Here is an 18,419-nt window from a genome sequence, read left to right as displayed (position 1 = left end):
TGTGAGCATCTCCTCAAAGCGCCCTCCGCAGCTCCCCACGCCCCTCAGAGGAAAGGTCAGAGCGCAGACAGGATCACAGCCTATGCCCTGTGCTGTGCGACTGGCCGCCCACAGCTCCTCATTTCCTTCCAAGCCTCTGGGCCTGCGAGCTCCGCGCAGCTCCAAGGCCTTCCGGCTCTCGCAGACAGACTCGTCCTTTCCTGCCTCGGAGCCCCGCACCGGCCCTGCGTCTGGACAGCTCTACAAGGCCACACTCGAATTCTTGCTCCAACTCTTTCTCAGCTTGCTCTATCCTGAAGAACAGACTTCAAATTGCAGCCCTCTTCCTCTTCTCTCCCAATATCTCTTACTTTACTCTTAATCAAAAAGCAGTTCCTCTCTTTTCTTTTCTCATAATTTTTCCTTTCCTTTTTTTCCTTTCCAATAGAAATGATGTCTATGTAAATAGGGAAGGGTGGAGGGGGTGAAGGGTGCACAGGTAATGGGGAAAAAATAAGAACTAAGATACATCATGTACAGGTACAAGCACCCAATGATAAAGGTAAACGTATTGTATACCTAAAAGGTACCAATAAAAGAACTTAAGAATTTTAATTTTTTTTTTTTTTTTTTTTGGTACCAGGGATTGAACTCGGGTCCTTGTGCTTGTGCAGCAGGCGGCGAAACCACTGAGCTAAATCCCCGGCCCAAGAACTTAAGAATTAAAAAAATTAAAAAAGCGTTCATTGGGAAAGAAAATCATTTAACATTTGAAATAACATACAAAAATAAGTAATAAAAAGCATCATGCATTTGACAGTTAAACATATCTCTTCTTCCATTACTGCTTTGATGTTAAATCAGAACTCCTATTCTGCTTCCAAAAATTTAAATATGAACAAGTATAATAACTCAATAGATTGTCCCAAGCATTTCCTCTGACTTAAAGTGAGGATACAAAGTGGTATATTTTAAAACTCAAGGAAAACGTTGAGTGCCAGTGTGCTGTGATTTGCTGCTGTGATGATGTCAGAACTTACCTGTGTACTCCAACTGTGTGTAGCTTATGTACGATACCTTAATAAAGCCATCTAAAAACTGACATTAAAGATAGCATGGTTTCTAAAAATCTTTATATTTTCTCATGGTAACATGAAATGGTACTAAATTATCCATCTTTATTGTGTACTTAGTAATAACTTTACTATATTTCTTCATACTAATAGATAAGATGCTTCATTTGATCTTTGATGAATGACATTAATAACATACCCTGCTAGAATAAATGAAACTTACTGGACTCCAGTTGTGCATGTGTGCTATCGGGCACCCTAGGTATGTCTCTGAAATGACAGGAAAAGAAACTGTATCAACAATGCAGCTGTTGCTTTGATCATTAGCAGCACATACAGTAATTCAACAGTATAAAATGAAAACAAACTGCGCATAGCGGATATATAAATAAGGAACAAGCACATTTTACTAAAACTTTTGGGCTAACATCAACTATGTAAAAGAAACTAAAATTCATATGCATTTGTGGTAGATTTATAAAAGCATGTACTTTATTTTCTATGTGCCTCATTCTAAAAAATTTTGGTATTCTACATGGTTTTATAGATATATTTTAATTCTGTTCTATTCTTTGTTTTTACGTTCTGTTCTAAATCAATAATATTAAAACTCAAACAAAATATCACCAAAAGAAAAATTTAAATATTCACATTGTAATTAAAATAACTTCACAGAGAAAAAAGCAAACATAGTTTTTATTGAAACTTTCAAATTTCCCTTGTAACTATATTTAAACCAAAAGCAAGAACACTTTTTGATGGGAGGTGCCAGTACTAGTTAGAGTCATTTGCAGAACAGTATAAAATACTATAAATTGTTTAAGATATGAAACAAAAATATGATTTGAAGATACTTTAATACCAAGAAATAGATTTGATTAGTATAATAAGCTGATATATTGCCATCTTACCATATTATAAAACTACAAAAAGACAAAATAATAAAGAATACAATTTATTGTGCTAAATACATTACTTTGAAAGGAATATTTCAATAAAACTAATCTACCAATCTAAATCATTTTCTCCAGCATAAAGACATCAAAATAATACAACCCAGTCATTTCCTAAATGAAATAAAACTAGGCATTATTATATATCAAAGAATTTTTGTAAACTTCACCCTCAAATGTTCTTGGCTTCATATTCATTTAATAATTCACTGCCAGTTTACATTGCTTTTGTTTTGATATAAGTATATCTTTCACACTGGCACACAATATAATTATAAGAAACTGTACTGTGGTATTTAATGAACTGTTCTCATAGTTTATATGAAAGGGTTATATACACTGCCAACTTTTAGAAGGTGTCAAATTGATCTATGGGCAACAAATTAAAAACCTACGGAATACTTGAATATGGTTTGCCTATTTCTGGTCTTTTTAATTACCATTCTTTAAAAAATTGTTTTTCCTGAAAAACTTTCCTATATCTGGCAATTAGCTGCCCTTTGCTTCTTTATTTCCTAGGTTGAAATCTCCATTTGAAAAATATATATAAGATTTGTACACTATAGCTGATGGTATTTTTATGGTGTAAAAAATCATACTTCATGGTATGATACTCATTTTAAAAGCAATTGTTACTATTGCCTCTCCCTTCCCTTACTAATGACTGTAGCTAAGCTACATCTGCTAAGCTGGTAAGACAATAAAAATTAAAAAAACATTTACATACTTCTTCTTTTGTAATTAACTGTATATTCTGTAAGTTATGAACTTTGGTGAGATGTATTTGGTACATAAAGCAGTCTGACATTTGCTTACCAGTACACAGTCAACTTTACAAACAGAGAGAGCCTGACCCCAACCTACCCAATAGGTCTTGAAACAACGAGCTCCACCTGTGGTTCCGGTTTGGATTCAAGAATGATGTTGTACACTTCCTCAAAAGTGGCTCCTTGCAATAGCCTTCCACTCCATTCTAACACTTCATCACCTATAAGGTCAGTAGGAACAATCTCAAACCATAAAATACACTCAAAATAAGAACAATCAATGAATATCAGAGAATAAAAATCACCAATATGAATTAAGAAACATACTGAGAACAACCAGTGGTATAAAATTTGATGACCAGAATAGCATATGCACCATTTTACCCAAAAGGACAATGGTCAGGAGGAAAACATTACATAAAAAGTTGTCTTAATTTGATTTCTTAATAGAAATTGTAATGGTAGACAATCACCAATATCTCAACATATATGCAACTGAGCACTTGGTTTACTTCAAATTTTCACCATCTAAACATTATTTTGTAAAAAGCTTAATAAGTAGCACTTTATTGAATCCTCTTCAGAGATTTCTCTATTAGTAGCAATTGACTATGTGACACGGAGTGACTCATTTTGGGCAATAATGCATATCTGTGAAGTTTGTTTCCTAAACTATGTTGGAATTTTTTGGTATCTTAAATGTAAATAAATGATGACAGAAACCTACCTGGTCTAAGATGTCCTACAGTATCAGCTAAACTTCCCTTTTTTACTTTGGTAATAAATGCACAAAGCCGACCTGATTCAGTCATCTTTCCTCCTACAACCTGTTTAAAAGAGGAGAAGTATTGTTAAAATGAACACAGTTGAAGATTCAAATAAAAAACATTGAGAACAATTTGCAGCTTCTAAAACTGTAATTTAATGTACTGAAAATCATGTCTTAAATAAAGTAATGTTGCTATTAGGAAATGAATACAAGTCCTCAGAGCTATCTCTTCATATTTCAAACATGGTGCGATTTAAATTGGTTGCTAAAAGTGTTGAATACTTTATAAACAACTTAGCAATCTGCAACTTTTGTCCTTAAAATATAAAATTCTTACTCCTATCATTTTCCAAAACACATTATTATAGTGCTACATCATTATATAAACATTTCTAGTTCTAAATTTTAAGTATTACAAAATATTTGTCACTTTTACTGTGATTATGATGTACTACTAAATTTTCACTACTTAGTAATATTTTAGACACACAGTAATATGCATAATGATGATGGCTCTTAGAGAATTACAATTTACTTAATCTCGTCAGAAGTAATGGAAACTTTATAACATTTGAAGCTCAATTTGTCTATTTTTATATTTCTATAAAATATATCTTTTAGAAAGAGAAAAACTATTAGGAAGAGTGCTGTGGAATCATATGTATACTTGTAGGATACTGGCCCCTTATACAATTAATGCCTTGCTTCTGATCATTACCATTCAAACAATATATCAACATCATAGCAGATGAATCAGACAATGGCAAGTGAATTTATTAGCTAAAATAAGTCGGTTTTCTTCCTCTTCTACGTTTACTGATGAACATCTGAATTTAAAAATCACTGATTTATCTTATTCCATGAATTTATTCCATAATTATAGTGAATTACACTCAGTTGCAATTCAGTTAATATCTGTTAGTTCTATGCTTGATTCTGAAAACTAAGAGTAGTGGTCTTAAATGGGCTTACATCCTTATATAAATATTTTTGAAGTCTTTTGTGGTTTGACAAACTTTAACAATAATAAACAATGGTATTATCTGCAATTGTTATAACTGAAATTATATAGTATATGATATAGTACACTAAATGCTTGTTTACCGGTTTATTTAATCTCATTTTAACTTCAATAAACATTATCCACACTGTGCAGATGAGGAACTCAAAGCAAGTTGAGAAGCTTAGCTGTCAATGCCATGGAGGTGGGAACCCCTAGGAGAGCGCTCAAGCTCAGACTTCCTCAGCTCTCTACTCGATGACCTGTGTGTCAACCCCACCACTGTCACCCTCCTAAACAATTCTGAGGGATTACAGCACCTCTGTAAGCTTAGTCTTTTATCTGCTGTGAGCACTGAATACGATGACAGATGCAAAATCCATAGATGAATCCCAGTCACCTGGTAGCAACCCAGTAAATATTAGTTGCCCGATCCCACCTAGACTCAAAATTTTCTAATATCTGTTATTTAGCATAGTGTACAGTATAACTTCTGTGGCAATGGCTCAACCCTAAAACATTTATTTTGTTCTCATTGCAGCTTTTATTGACCACAGATGTGCAAAACCAGAGTTCTATTTGCTGTATTTACCAAATAATTTTCTTATATTTTATAAAATATGAATTAATATTAACATTTAATCTCCTAAGTATTTTTGGATTTTGAGACTTAGAACAGCATTCTCTAATTACACACATACACACACATTTTACTACATTAATACAAAAATTATATTCCTATGTAATGCACATATTACATTTTCTAAGCTTGCATATTGAGTAATTAAGTAAAACTATCATTTTGATAAAGTTTAAACATAGTATAGATTTAGAGGAAAAGATGTATAAGTAAAATAAGTTTGATCACATGTTACGATTTAAATTTATTCTAATCAGGTTATTATCATTGCCTTCTAAGTTATATACATAAATATGATTGTGGAATAATGGCAGCTTCTTAAATAATACCTGGAATATAAAAAGTTCTGGATGTTGAATGCCAGTAGTTGAAAATTCATGATACAGGAAAAATGCCTAAATCAGTATAAATAGAAAGAGTTATTATATCCATTGTTTTTCTGATAAATTTGCAAAGGAGTAAAGAATCAGACTCTCATGAATTTTTTTGGGGGGGGGCGGGTTCCAGGGATCAAACTCTGGTCCTCGCGCTTGCACAGCAGGCAGCGAAACCACTGAGCTAAATCCCTGGCCCCGATCTCATGAATTTTATTACATACCTTTAAGCCAAGCATTGCTCCAGAATCTCGAGGTACACTTCCATCTTTTAGACGCTTATTTAATAAAATACGACCAATTAAGCGATCTCCATCTTTAGATGGCTGCCAGGTCACAGGGTGCTGACATATTGCATCAACAAAAAAGAAAAATTAATGTTTTTGACAAATGACTTCTGACTGTCCAATCTCTCTAAAGCTCAGAAATCTAAAGTGTTATGATTACACAGACCAGCTTATGTTCCAAGACACTGAACAAAAAAGCTTACAATATTCTTAAAACCTCAATTTTATAATCTCAAGATTCTCCAGTCCTCTGACACAACACTGAAGTTATAAAGATCAACCAAATTAGAAAAATCTTGAAAATATATGCAAACTACCCATGATTAAGATTAATTAAAAATTCATAGGCAGAAAAGATTAAAATTCTACGCTGTTGAACTCACATAAAAATGAGACTCTTCTTCAAACACTTCTGAAAGATTTTGAAAAACTATTACAATAAAAATTAAAAGGTCAAATCATTAAAACATAAAATCTAAACCCATGATGGAGGCTTTCTTGAATAGGTTTCTAGATTAAAATTCTAAAAGAATGCACAAGCCCCCAAAACTTTCCAATGGAGTCTGCATGGGAGAGACAAGCTTCATTCAGAAGGAAGGACAGATCACATTCCTCACTTCATAGAAGCTCATTGATTCTTTCAGATCTTTGATTTATTTAGCAAATTGCCTTTACTAGGTAAGTCAGTAATGTTCACTGTTAAATGACCTTCAAAATCTTAACAGTTTATTTTTTCTCAAAGTAGAACCAAGGCCTTTATAAATAATGGCACCATTCAATTACAAATGATATGCTACATAAAGTAAATGATTTGTGTAATCATAGTAGTTTCAGTTATCTAAAAAATAGCATGCATATTCTCATGCAAAATTTAGCAGGCAAAAAGACAAGTTCCAGTCAATCACATCTACACAGTAAAAAGATTTCAAAAGCCTCACTATACTAAAAGCAAAAATAATAAATATCAAAGCAGATGACAATGGCTCTAATACTAATTAATACTACATTAAAATGCTATGACAATAAAACAAAAGAGTAAAATGACAGTGAAAGGGAAAAAAGAAAAACAACTTTTTCTGTACAAACAGACCCAATTTTCTCCCTTTTGCCTGGGATTCAAACTACTAATAACTTAATTTTCATCCCAAGGAACATTTATAGAAGCAATCAAATAAGCCAATCCAAAATAGTGTTTCTTATTTGTGGTTTATAATAACATTACAAAGTTATCGCATGCAACCACAGACAAAACATTCCTTTATTCCTAAATTTTATTTTCAGTTATTTATTTTTTGGTATGCTGCCAAACAATAAAAATAGCAAAGCAAACAAGCTTTTTTGGTTTGTTTGATTTTTGTTTTGTTTTTCTTTTCTGCACCTTAAGAAATGCTACATTGACCCTTGAAATGCCCTGTCCTTTTATTATGTTCTGTTTTAATGGGTGACAGAGAGCAAACAAAGACCAAATGAGCAGGTAAAAGGCAGGCCCCACAATCTCTCTCAGTACCTCAGCACTATGGCTATGGTCCTCGTTAAGGGTCGTGCTACTACAGGTATCTACCCCAGAATCCTTAATCTGAGGCTCAGACCATTCCAAATCCTCTTCCAAAGAGTGGCCACCAAAGTACATCATTTTCTTTTGTCTCTCAGACCTGGTGTTAGAGTCCGACAAAACTGCCTGCTCACTAATTTTTCTTTTTCCCTTTTGACTGTCCCCTAAAGGTGTGGGATAAAAAAAAAAAAGATACAAAAAAGAAAACATGCAAAGGTGTAAATAAAAAGGAAAAGTAAAATGATAACAGAAATTAAATAGTAAGGCTCCACATGTCTCACCAAAGACATTGGGGATGCCTCACTGCTATGCCAAGACGTATGGTCCAACCAGTTGTGATCCATGTCTCCTGTGAGAGTCAGACCGACAAAAGAGTGCAGTAAAGGAGACAGAGGGAAAAGGACAGACATTATCAGCATCCTGAACTCTGTGATCCTGTCTCATTTCAAAAGCTTTGTCACACTCATCTTATACACCAAGAGAAAGCTAAGATTCCAAATGAATGAATTCATAGAACGTGGACTGTAAGAGTTACGTATCGTAGGCAGACCAGCAGAAGTCCTGCAGGAAGAAAAAAGGCTAATAAGAGTAGAAAAAGACTATCAGATGTATCTGCTTCTCATGATATTTTTTTCCATGCTGGCCTAAAGACATGAGTTTGTTCTCCCAAGACTAATAAACATTTAAAAAATTAAACAGTGACTTGGCAATAACTGCTATTTTAAAAGTCAAATAATACATGTTCCTTGAATGCTGTATGATATTCCTTATAATGGTGAATTCTCCAAAATTAGAGTAGTTAAAAATATGGTTGCACAAAGGATAAATTTTCTGTAAAAATGACAAGAGATTCATTCAATTATTTTAGAAATGAAACTAATTTTATTTAAACATCATTAATATTACTTTGAAACAACCTTTTTCAGAAATTACACTCTTATAAAAAGTAAATTTTAAAAAATAATTTTGTTAGTATAATTGCCAACTAAGAATGAAAACCCACTTCCCAAATTTGATGAATTTTTTCCAAATTAAATACTTGATATTTGAAAAGAACTTCTTTTTAGTCTATATATGCACATTTATGTTTTTAAATTCAAGTCATACTTTCATTCATTTAAAAATATCTACTGAACACCTTCATTTACTATGTCCTGTGCTAAGCCTTGGTATAAAGGGTAAAACAATGAAACATGTTTACAACACCGTGAGGATAAATGCAACAAATCATCAGCGCCATAAAGAAGAAAACAAAAACAAATAAGGTCTAATTTAGATTTTAGTGTCAACAAACACCTTTAAAGTAATGACGTTTAAGATGAAAACTGAAAGATATGGGCTAATGAACAAGGAAGGAGATAGGAGATGCAAAGCAGAGGAAAGAGCATTCCAGGCAAAGGTAAAACACGGCCTTGTAAGGGAACAGAGGGACCCAGTGTGTCTGAACCAAAAGAATGAAGGAGAATACAGTGCTAAACAATACTACCAGATAGCAGGACAGCAGACAACACTTAGAAAGGCGTTTTAGGCCAAATTTCAATCACTGAAATGTTTTAAGCAAAATGGTGACATGATCTCATTTGCATTTTACTGGGAATGCTTTCTTTTTTTTTATTTATATATTTATTGGTACCTTTTAGGTATACAATACATTTACATTTATCATTGGGTGTTTGTACCTGAACATGATGTATCTTAGTTCTTATTTTTCCCCCATTACCTATGTGCCCTTCACCCCCACCACCCTCATTTGCATTTTTTAAAAAAATCAGGCCGGGGATTTAGCTCAGTGGTTTCGCCACCTGCTGCAAAAGCACAAAGAACCAAGTTCGATCCCCCGAAAAAAAAAAAAGATAAATCTAAGTACTATACAGAGACCTAATTGGAAGAAAACTAGAAGTTAAAAGGCATTTGCAACAATCCCTGAAAAGGCAATGAAAGCCTGAACAAAGGTGATAGCAACAGACATGGTAAGCAAAGAAAACTGGGAAATGTTTTATGGGTGAAAATCAGTGTTAAGAAAGACTGGAGTGTCAAGGTGACCTCCTAGGTTCCTGGCTGTTGACAACTGAGTGAAAGAAAAAACGATGAATGACACAGAGAAGATTGGGGGAATAGCACTTTTTCATGGCGGGGGGGGGTTACTCTAATTCATAGAACTTAAGATGCCACTAAGATTCATAAATTTCAGGATATCAAATGATAAAAACTTGCATCTTAGCATTTGTTAATAACAGTGGTTGGTTTGGATATACGGTCTTTGAAATGTTTATAAATTAGTCACATGGACAGGTAATCAGTCAAAATGAAATAAAATAAATTTTCATCTTGAGATATAAATTGGGAATTATTGACCTACAGATAGGAGTAAGGAGATCATTTGGGAACAGAGGGTACATAATGGGTGACCAGGACATTCAGAATTTCATTTGAGAAAAGACAGAGAGAGAGACTAAGAAAGAGCATGCCGAGAATGAACGGAAGGAAGAAATAAGGGAAAGACTCCAAATAGAAGAGTGTTTCCCAAACAGGAAGATCAACCAGCTATTTTGAATGATTTCTACACATTAAATAGGATAAACTGAAAAGTATACATTTGATTAGGCAACATGAAGACTAAAAAAGATGTTGAAAGAGCAGTTTAAATAGAACGATTATAATTAAAATCAGATTAAAATATTTGAGAAACAGAAGGGGGGAAAAATTTATGTAGATGGATGGTTTGGGAAGTGAAATCCCAAAAATTACATCAGTAACATCATCTGCAAACATGTTAGAAATGCAAATTACTGGGCCCCACCCTAGAGCCAGTGAATCAGAAACTGGTGGCGTCCAGCCCTCTTGGCTTTAATAAGCCTCTCACTGATGTGGGAGACACACTAAGGACTAAGAAGGAGAATGAAGCTGTATTATCTAACACACACAAAATGAAACTTGTAGAAAAAACCACACTCTGTAACCTGTGAGCTACAGAAGTGCTTCTCAATTTTTTTTCTTACAGCACAGATAAACTATTGGGATTTTAAAATAACGCAATAGGGTAAATGAAGATGACCAGCCCAAGGGATGCTTATGCTGCTCCCCTGTGGTTACTCAAAAAGCTGAGAACATTTGCCTCTCAGAAAACCCACTGCTCTTTTAAAATACATTATTCCTCAACTAAACATTAATAAGTCTGTAAATTAAAGGGAAAAGTAGTATGGCACCTGTAAATTAAAATTCTTGAATGATGTACATGAAAATAAGAGAATTCACCTCACAATCGCTCCCTTCCCCCAATACCTGCAATCTACCAGAAAGGCAGAAATGTGATTTTTTTTCTCTGTAAATTAAATAAGCCCTTTACTCATTTGAGGCTAAAGCAAAAACATCAGATGAAACTAAAAGAGTAGTTTCATGTACCACAGATACTGAGTAAACACTTGCTGAGTGAGTAAAAACTGATGTTGGTAAGAATTAACCAAGATAATGAATGTAAATCATACAGAAACTAGTTTTAAAGTATCACAGTTATTATTATTTAGATAATACTTATCACTTAAAATTCTTATTCTCTGTAGCTTCAAAAGGCAGAACTAAAGTAATAAAGTAGTAAAGTAATTTACTTCAGTTGCAGTAAAAAAAAATGTATTGCTAGGCTTTCCAGTTCAGGGACAAAAATTAAAAACACAAAGAAAACCAAATGAAAAATTTAGAACAGCAAAATAACCAACATTTAAAAAGCAAATAGATGGGTTCCATTGTTTGGGGCTGAGAAATGACTCAATGATTTTGAAGGGAAAAGAAAAATTATTCAATCTGAAAAGCAGATCAACAAAAAGTTAAATAAAAAGAACAGAACCTTAAACTCTTGAGAGACCATAACAAAAGGTGTAACATTCACACCACTGTATTTCCAGAAGAGGAGAAACAGAGTGAATGGGCTGAAAAAGTACTCAAAGAACCAATGGCAAAAGATATAAGCTTGCAGACATAAGAAGTTATGTAAACCTCAAAACAAGAAGAACCCAAAGACCTCAGACAAATTTGAAATTAAAACAAAGTATCTTTAAAGCAGCAAAAAATGAAACACCTTACCTAAAAAGGGAAAACAACTTGACAACAGATTTCTAATCAGAAACCTTGGTGGCCAAGAGGAGGTGGTACAATGTTTTTCAATTGCTGAAATGAAAGAACTATTGGTCTGAATTTTAATTATAATGAAATCACCTTTCCAGAATGGAAACCATTCTAGATAAAAGAAAATTATGAGAATATATCACAAGCAGACCTGATCTAAAAGAATAGCTAAAAGAAGTTCTGGAAATAAAAAAGAAAACAAAAGGAAGGAATCTGGAAATACTGAGAAGAAATGAAAAAGCAGGGTGACCAAAACTATAGATAAATACAATAAACTTTAATTCTCTCAAATTTTCTAATTTATATTTGATGATGGAATTGCAAAGTATACATTGTCTAATGGGGATTTCAATATATATACAGAACATACTTAACACAATAACATCATAGACAGGGGAATGTAAGGATAAAGGGTTTTTACATTTCACTTACCTGGTTAAATGTAAATACAACAAAATGTAATAATTTATACATAGAAAATATATTATCAAGAGCCACCAAACATACACACACACACACACACACACACACACACACATAATGAAAAGAAAGTCACTTAAACACTATAGATAAATCAAAATGTCATTCACAACAAATGTTCAATAGCCCATAGGAAGATCCGAAAAAGATTCAGAAATGAAAAGGAAGAAACTACCAGAAAACAAAAAATACAATGGCAAGCAACAATAAAACTTCAGAGCAACATTCCTCATGAAAATACACAAGGAAATTCTTAAAATATTAGCCAATATAATTCAGCAATGTGTAAAAAGAAATTATACATATAACCAAGTAGGGTTTATTTCTAGAATATAAACTGAATATTTCAAAATCAATGTAACCATCTAATTACAAGTTAAAGGAGAAAAACCAAGTGATCCTAATATACTAATCGTTGATAAAAAAAATTCATAATTAGAAAACACAGAAAATAAGGAACAGAAGGGAACTTCAATAAATAAATAGTAAAAACATAAAACCTACAGTTAAGATCATAGTCAATACTAACAAAAAGTGGAATGCTTTATATAAAGACAAAGTTCATCAAAGACTATATATTTATTGATAACTGGCAAAAAGTGTAAACACCAGATGACTAAACAAACTGGTATATGCACACCATAGAAGAGTACTCAGTGTGAAAAACAACCTATTGATAATTACAAGGATGGAGCTCAGGTGCATTACGCTGAATGGGGGAAAATCTCATTGTCACTAAGAGAATGCTTTACTAATGAAGTCATATTCTATGTGTACATTTTGAGGGTTTTTTAAAGCAGTTGGCAGCTGGGGTGAGACGTCACTATAAAGAGGCAGTATTAGGACAATCTTTGTTGTGGTGGAGTAGTTCAGGATGTTTATAACACAAATCCATGGTGATAAGATGTCTGAGAACTACAGTAGTGCCCTTATACCCATAGTTTCACTTTCTGTGGTGTCAGTTACTTGCAGTCAATTGCTTCTGAAAAAACTAACGGAAAATTCTGGAAATAAACAATTTGTAAGATTTAAATGGCTGTGCTGAGCAATGTGATCCAATCCATGTCAACCCACTCTTCCACCCAAGAAGTGAATCGTCTTTTGTTCAGCAGCTGATCGGGAGACACTATTCACATAACTTGTATTGGAGTGCATTGTTATAACTGTTATGTATGAAGAGCAAAAAACAGTATGCACAAGATTTGGTACAAGCTGCAGTTTCAAGAATCCCCCAGGGGTCTTAGAAACTATCTTACCCAAGTAGTAGGGATTACAGTATAGACACATTATACTAGTTTGATATAAGCTATAACCACTAGGGGAAACTGAGGGAAGGTACACTGTACTACCTTTGCAACTTCCTCTAAAATCTATCATTACTTCAAAGTAAAACATTAAACATATTGTGTCACTTCCTTCACAGACAGCCACCACCTCATCACTGGAGGTGTCTGAAGAAGAGGCTAGAATACCACTTGCAGGTATGACATGGAGACCAATGCTTCAATCAGCAAGTTATACCACAAGCTTGTAAAATCTTTCCTAACTCTGGTAGTTAGGGGTTCTACTGGTATAAGTGAAACATATTTAAGTATGAAGATCTGGCTATAAATAATAAAAAGATTCAGCTCTTAGATTTTCTTCTTCACTTACTTCTCCTACAAAATATAAACTAACCCAATTATGTATTTGTTTCTCTTTTAAAAACAGAAAAAAGTTCAGATTTTCTACATACAATATTTTTATATACTCAAATTAAGGCAGGAGTTTATTAACTATTTTATATAATTGTATTTTATTACTTTAGGTTAATAAAAGTTTTAAACTTAAATCACATAGTAGGCAAAGTTGTTCTTCAATATCTTGATTTTAACTTAATAATGTTTATGAAGCATTCTACCTTAAATTTGTCCTACTATTGCCCCAACAATTGAAACTGCTAATTTATCCTTCTTTCTTTCCAACTTTCACTATTCACACTGCATTTTAAGATCACACATGTAACTTCAAATTCTGCTTCTGAGAACTTTTACAATATATCCTGGATAATTTTCCTTGTTACTACAGTCTTCAAGTCTATAACAACTTTAAAATAAGTATCAATGGAATAGTGGTTAATGTTAAACAATCAATTCTCTGGCGGGGGCAGGGGGTAGGTCCTGTTTTACAAAATTTGTCTATTTCTATGGTGCAAACTCTTCTACTTCGGCCAGTTTTAAGCCCCACAATGATGTCACTGATAAGAGAAGTTGGGAAGAGATGAACACCATCAGCTCTCACCATCTGGTATGAGCCAGCAGCAGCACACCATGTTTAAAACATCTAAGCTGTCCCCAGCTTTGCTCCACTGTAACTCTTATAGCAAACACCTTGGTGGGCATAACTGGCAATCTGATTAACAATCATTTCCTATCCCCTTAGAATTATGAACTCTAAGGCAATTTTGATAATTTGAAGCTCCTTGCTCATGATTATGAAATGGCATGAGTAGTAATTATGGCCAAGAAGACACAGGAAAAATCCTACTGAGGACGATTCCAGAAATGTTCTCTCTCTCTCAAAAGGGAACCTGAATAAAGGGTGCTTAGAATTACTACATCCATCCTTCCTCTAAAAATAAGGAGGTGACTCTGAACATGATGCTTTAGTGGATGTTGTTGTATGCCACTCATATGGACATCTCAGTATGGCAATCATTCTCCAAGCCATATCAAGCATTGCAGGCTGATTGCTCAGAGCTGAATTCTTCCCCTGGCCAATAATCACATTCATGTAATGAGAGTTACCCTACCCACAGCAGTCAGTCAACATCTAGAACATTTGGCCCCTTTGCCTCATTTTAGGTTAGGTCTAAAGATTTACCACAGTTCTAGGCTCTTGTGGGTTTAGGTGAAGTTTATGTTGCAAGAGAACCACAATTTCTCCCCATGTCAAGTGCTTCTTCTATTATTCCTTCACATATGTCATTACCAAGAACATCCCTTCAAAATCCTGTCTGCATAAAAATCTATCTCAGTGTCACTCTTCTGTGTAACCCAATTTATGTCAGTTGGGCCAGGAATGGTCCTAGGAAAGACTCTAAAGTAGGATTTGGGGATTGGACCACAGCCAGGCCAGTGGGCAGTGAAGACTGTGTCACTGGTGGTAAACAGAGCCATCACAGCCTCTGCCATGAGGGAACAGTTCAACTGTAAAAATTTTTCACCAGGGGTGAGTTGAAATGGGAAACTGGTAAAAAGGATGGCAATCTCAGATTGTGAGCTTCTAGAAAAGTAGAATGCTATGGCTATTGTTGGGGACCGTGAGTGAATTTGAAAAAGACAATGAAAACATGTTGGCAATTAAATATTTCAGTAATGAAAAAATGAATAATTACCAATGTAAAGTGAAGAACAAAAAACAAAAGATTTCTTTGGAAACACACAGCTAAGAATCAGGTCTGAGTCCTAAGGGCAAAGGTAAAAAAAGTAAAATCCTCGATGTCCATAGTTTTCTATACTAAAGGAAGTACCCTCAGTGAGAGAACCTGAGATGTACAATAGGGACATGAGGGTTTCATGTACTTGAAATTCCTAAAACCCAACCCTTTAAACATTCTGATTTCCAAGGAAAAACCTGTGGAGCCCTCTGAGCCTATGCCCCCTCCTTGTTGTTAAAGGCTCCTATGTCCACTTGTTTGATGACAATGCAAAGACTGCTTCCTTGCAAAAGAGGACATGATCCTTTCAGTATCCATTTCCATTTCTCATCTGGGCCATTATGCCAATAACTAGGGTTAAGTTACAAAATAATTCAATGACATAAATTCTGAGCCTATAACAGAAACAAAGGAGCCCCCTCTACCCTGAAACTGTAGGACATGGTAACTTGTAGTGGGAAAACCCAGGAGGTCACATGAGAATTGGTCTTCACAGTCTTGCATGGAAAGGAATACTGGAACACACTTTGGTGAGAAACAATTTACAGATGTGGAAACATTCTCCTATGATGAAAGATTCAACACCTTGGCAACAGCCCTGGGAAATGATGTTTAAAATGCTACTAGGACAGCTCTTGGAAGCATGAAAAAAGTAATGGCCTAAACCAAGTGAAGCAGAACTGCCACAGCTGGAAGCAAGGACTAAAAGGTTCAGATAAGCAAGCATGCTAAAGGACCGGTCCCATAAAAACCCACTAGTCAGTCAGGAGGCTCTAAGAGAGATCCGGAAGACCTTCCATTTACAAAAGAAATAAGGAACCAACTGCTGAGACAGACCTATCTTCGTTGAGAAGATCAGAGTTGACTTTCCTCTGAATGACAGGGCTGACAGCAAGAGATCCCGTTACTTATCTGGGCTCACCAGTTGTAAGGGATAAAGAGGAGCCAGAAATAGAAACCAAGTGACAGCTATTAGCAAACAATCAAATGCATGGTGAATGCCATTATCATAATAAGTGTAGAGCAGGGGTGGTAGTAACAGGAGCTGATCCACAAAGATACGGAAAATATCATTGGGTATAGCATCCCTAAGAGCAACAAAAACGAGCACTCTATGAGGGTATGCTCAATCTACACAATCAACACAAATAAAATATGGATGACCAAGAGGCTAACAGAAGCCACCTGTCTGAGAGCCTTTTTCATTGCTGGCACAAAATATCTAACACCTGTAACATAGAGGAGAGACTTTTTGGCTCATAGTTTCAGTCTGTGGTTGGATGGCTCCCAAAGCAGAAGCAGAATGACAGAAGGGCCTGGTGGAGGACAAGGTGCTCATCCCATGGCAGCCAGGAAGCAGAGGGAGAAGGGATGAGCCTGGGAGGGAGATGCTCCCTTTCAGGTTATGCCCCCAGTGACCTACTTCCAACAAAGCCCCACCCCTAGAACCAAGTGAGGCTTTGGGGGACATTCCAGGTCTAAGCCATAATGTGCTGCCCTGGTCCTCAAAAGGCTCATGTCCATTTCATTACACAAAATGCACTCAGTCCATCTCTAAGAGTTGCAGCATTGCTGAAAGTCAAAATACAACATCTCCTGTGAAACTCAAGGCAAACTCTTAGCTGTGAGCCCTTTTAAAAATCAAAAAGAAAATTTAACATTGCCAAGATACACTGGCACATGGTAAACATTCCTATTCTAAAAGGAAGGAATAGGGGAATAAAAAGGAAATCAGACCAAAGCAAGACTGAAATCCAGCAGTGCAAATTTTAAATTCTGTAAGGTGTGCAGCACCCACAGCAACTTGTGAGAACATGTGAACTTCAAAGGTCTTGGGTGGCCTGACCCCTACAGCATTGCTGGTTGCAGCCCTCATGGTCTCTTTCTTAGGGTGGCTCCACTCAGTGTCTGGGGATTTTCTTAACATATGTTCCACATCTCCAACCTGGGGTCTCCACTGCACTTTCTACTTCACCCTCACAGCTTCATGCACTGTCCTCCTGGGCCTTTTTCTGAATGGAAGCCTCCATGATCCCAGAACCCTTATATTTTGCATTCCCATTAAACCAGCACCATGTAGTTAATGCCAAGGTCTGCTGCCAGCTTGAGCAGTAGCTAGGCCCCTCGTATCATGGCTGCAGAGGGCTGTGAGTGTTGAGTTGGCCAAACTCCAGGAAACTTTTTCCTAGTTGGCCTAAATGAGCTGAGCTCCCTGGGATTCTTTTCAAACCAAGGTGTATCACTACAGCTTTGAGCTGCAATGGTAAGGTTTTTCCTAAGATATCCTCAAACTATCATTCCTATTCCCCTGATACAAAGTACTTGGGTTCTTTTTAGTGCTTGTCTTTTTAGCAATCATGCTCTCTCTGTAAGGACCAACACTGCAGGCACTTCCTTTTTTGACAAGCTTCACATCATTCAGCTCTAGGTTTGCTCCCTGATTCTCAATATAAAGCTAGCTAAACCAGAGAGCAATTCCCATGCCACAGCCTGAACATTGAGCTACTGTAAAATTTTCTCCACCAGATTAATTGGTCCACAGCCCTATTCTCAGATTCCCATGATGTCCCAGAATATGTGCAAAATATAGACAACTATTCTGCTTTCCAGGGTGTAATACACATGGCTTCAAGTCCAACTGCCAATGGAGTCCTTGTTCTCAACTGGAACCTCCTGAGCTTGGCCTCTACTTTTGCATTTCTGTCACCATTCTGGTCTTCGGAAATGTAGCCAAAATTTTCCATTCATCCTTGCTTACTCTGCTTGGAGCATTCTACAGTTTCTCTACGCAGAACCTCCAAACTGTTCCAAACTCCTTCTACAAGACACATCTAAAGCCAACTGAACCACATGGTCAACAACGACATCGTTTTTCTGGTGCCAATTTCTGTCTTAGTCACTCTTATTGCTGGGACAAAATACTCAACACTGCAACTTAAAGGATTAGAGGTTTATTTTGGTTGACAGTCCATGGAGACAGGATGGTAGAGGGGCATGGTAGAAGGACA

The 18,419-nt window shown here is 35.5% G+C and overlaps 1 protein-coding gene across 49 annotated transcripts in view; it reads right to left on the bottom strand.

Moving 5' to 3' along the window:
* Rims2 (regulating synaptic membrane exocytosis 2) overlaps window positions 1-18,419 on the bottom strand; it is a 536,290-nt gene that overhangs the window by 249,039 nt on the left and 268,832 nt on the right. For 35 of the 49 annotated variants that reach the window (XM_087190771.1, XM_021262789.2, XM_021262793.2 and 32 more), the window contains 5 exons: window positions 7,350-7,558; window positions 5,780-5,899; window positions 3,500-3,599; window positions 2,870-2,993; window positions 1,276-1,322 (listed from right to left, as the gene is read on the bottom strand). In XM_087190771.1, the coding sequence (XP_087046897.1) occupies window positions 1,276-1,322; window positions 2,870-2,993; window positions 3,500-3,599; window positions 5,780-5,899; window positions 7,350-7,558 (600 nt within the window). Of the gene's footprint in view, window positions 1-1,275; window positions 1,323-2,869; window positions 2,994-3,499; window positions 3,600-5,779; window positions 5,900-7,349; window positions 7,559-7,675; window positions 7,744-18,419 lie in introns of all 49 variants that reach the window. The other 14 variants (XM_021262784.2, XM_021262794.2, XM_021262785.2 and 11 more) reach the window with 1 other exon arrangement.

Source organism: Heterocephalus glaber, unplaced genomic scaffold (genome assembly GCF_053883595.1).
Source record: "Heterocephalus glaber isolate CG9 unplaced genomic scaffold, H.glaber_assembly_v1.0 deba00001556, whole genome shotgun sequence".
Taxonomy (NCBI): domain Eukaryota; kingdom Metazoa; phylum Chordata; class Mammalia; order Rodentia; family Bathyergidae; genus Heterocephalus; species Heterocephalus glaber.
This window is presented reverse-complemented; position numbering and strand designations above follow the sequence as displayed.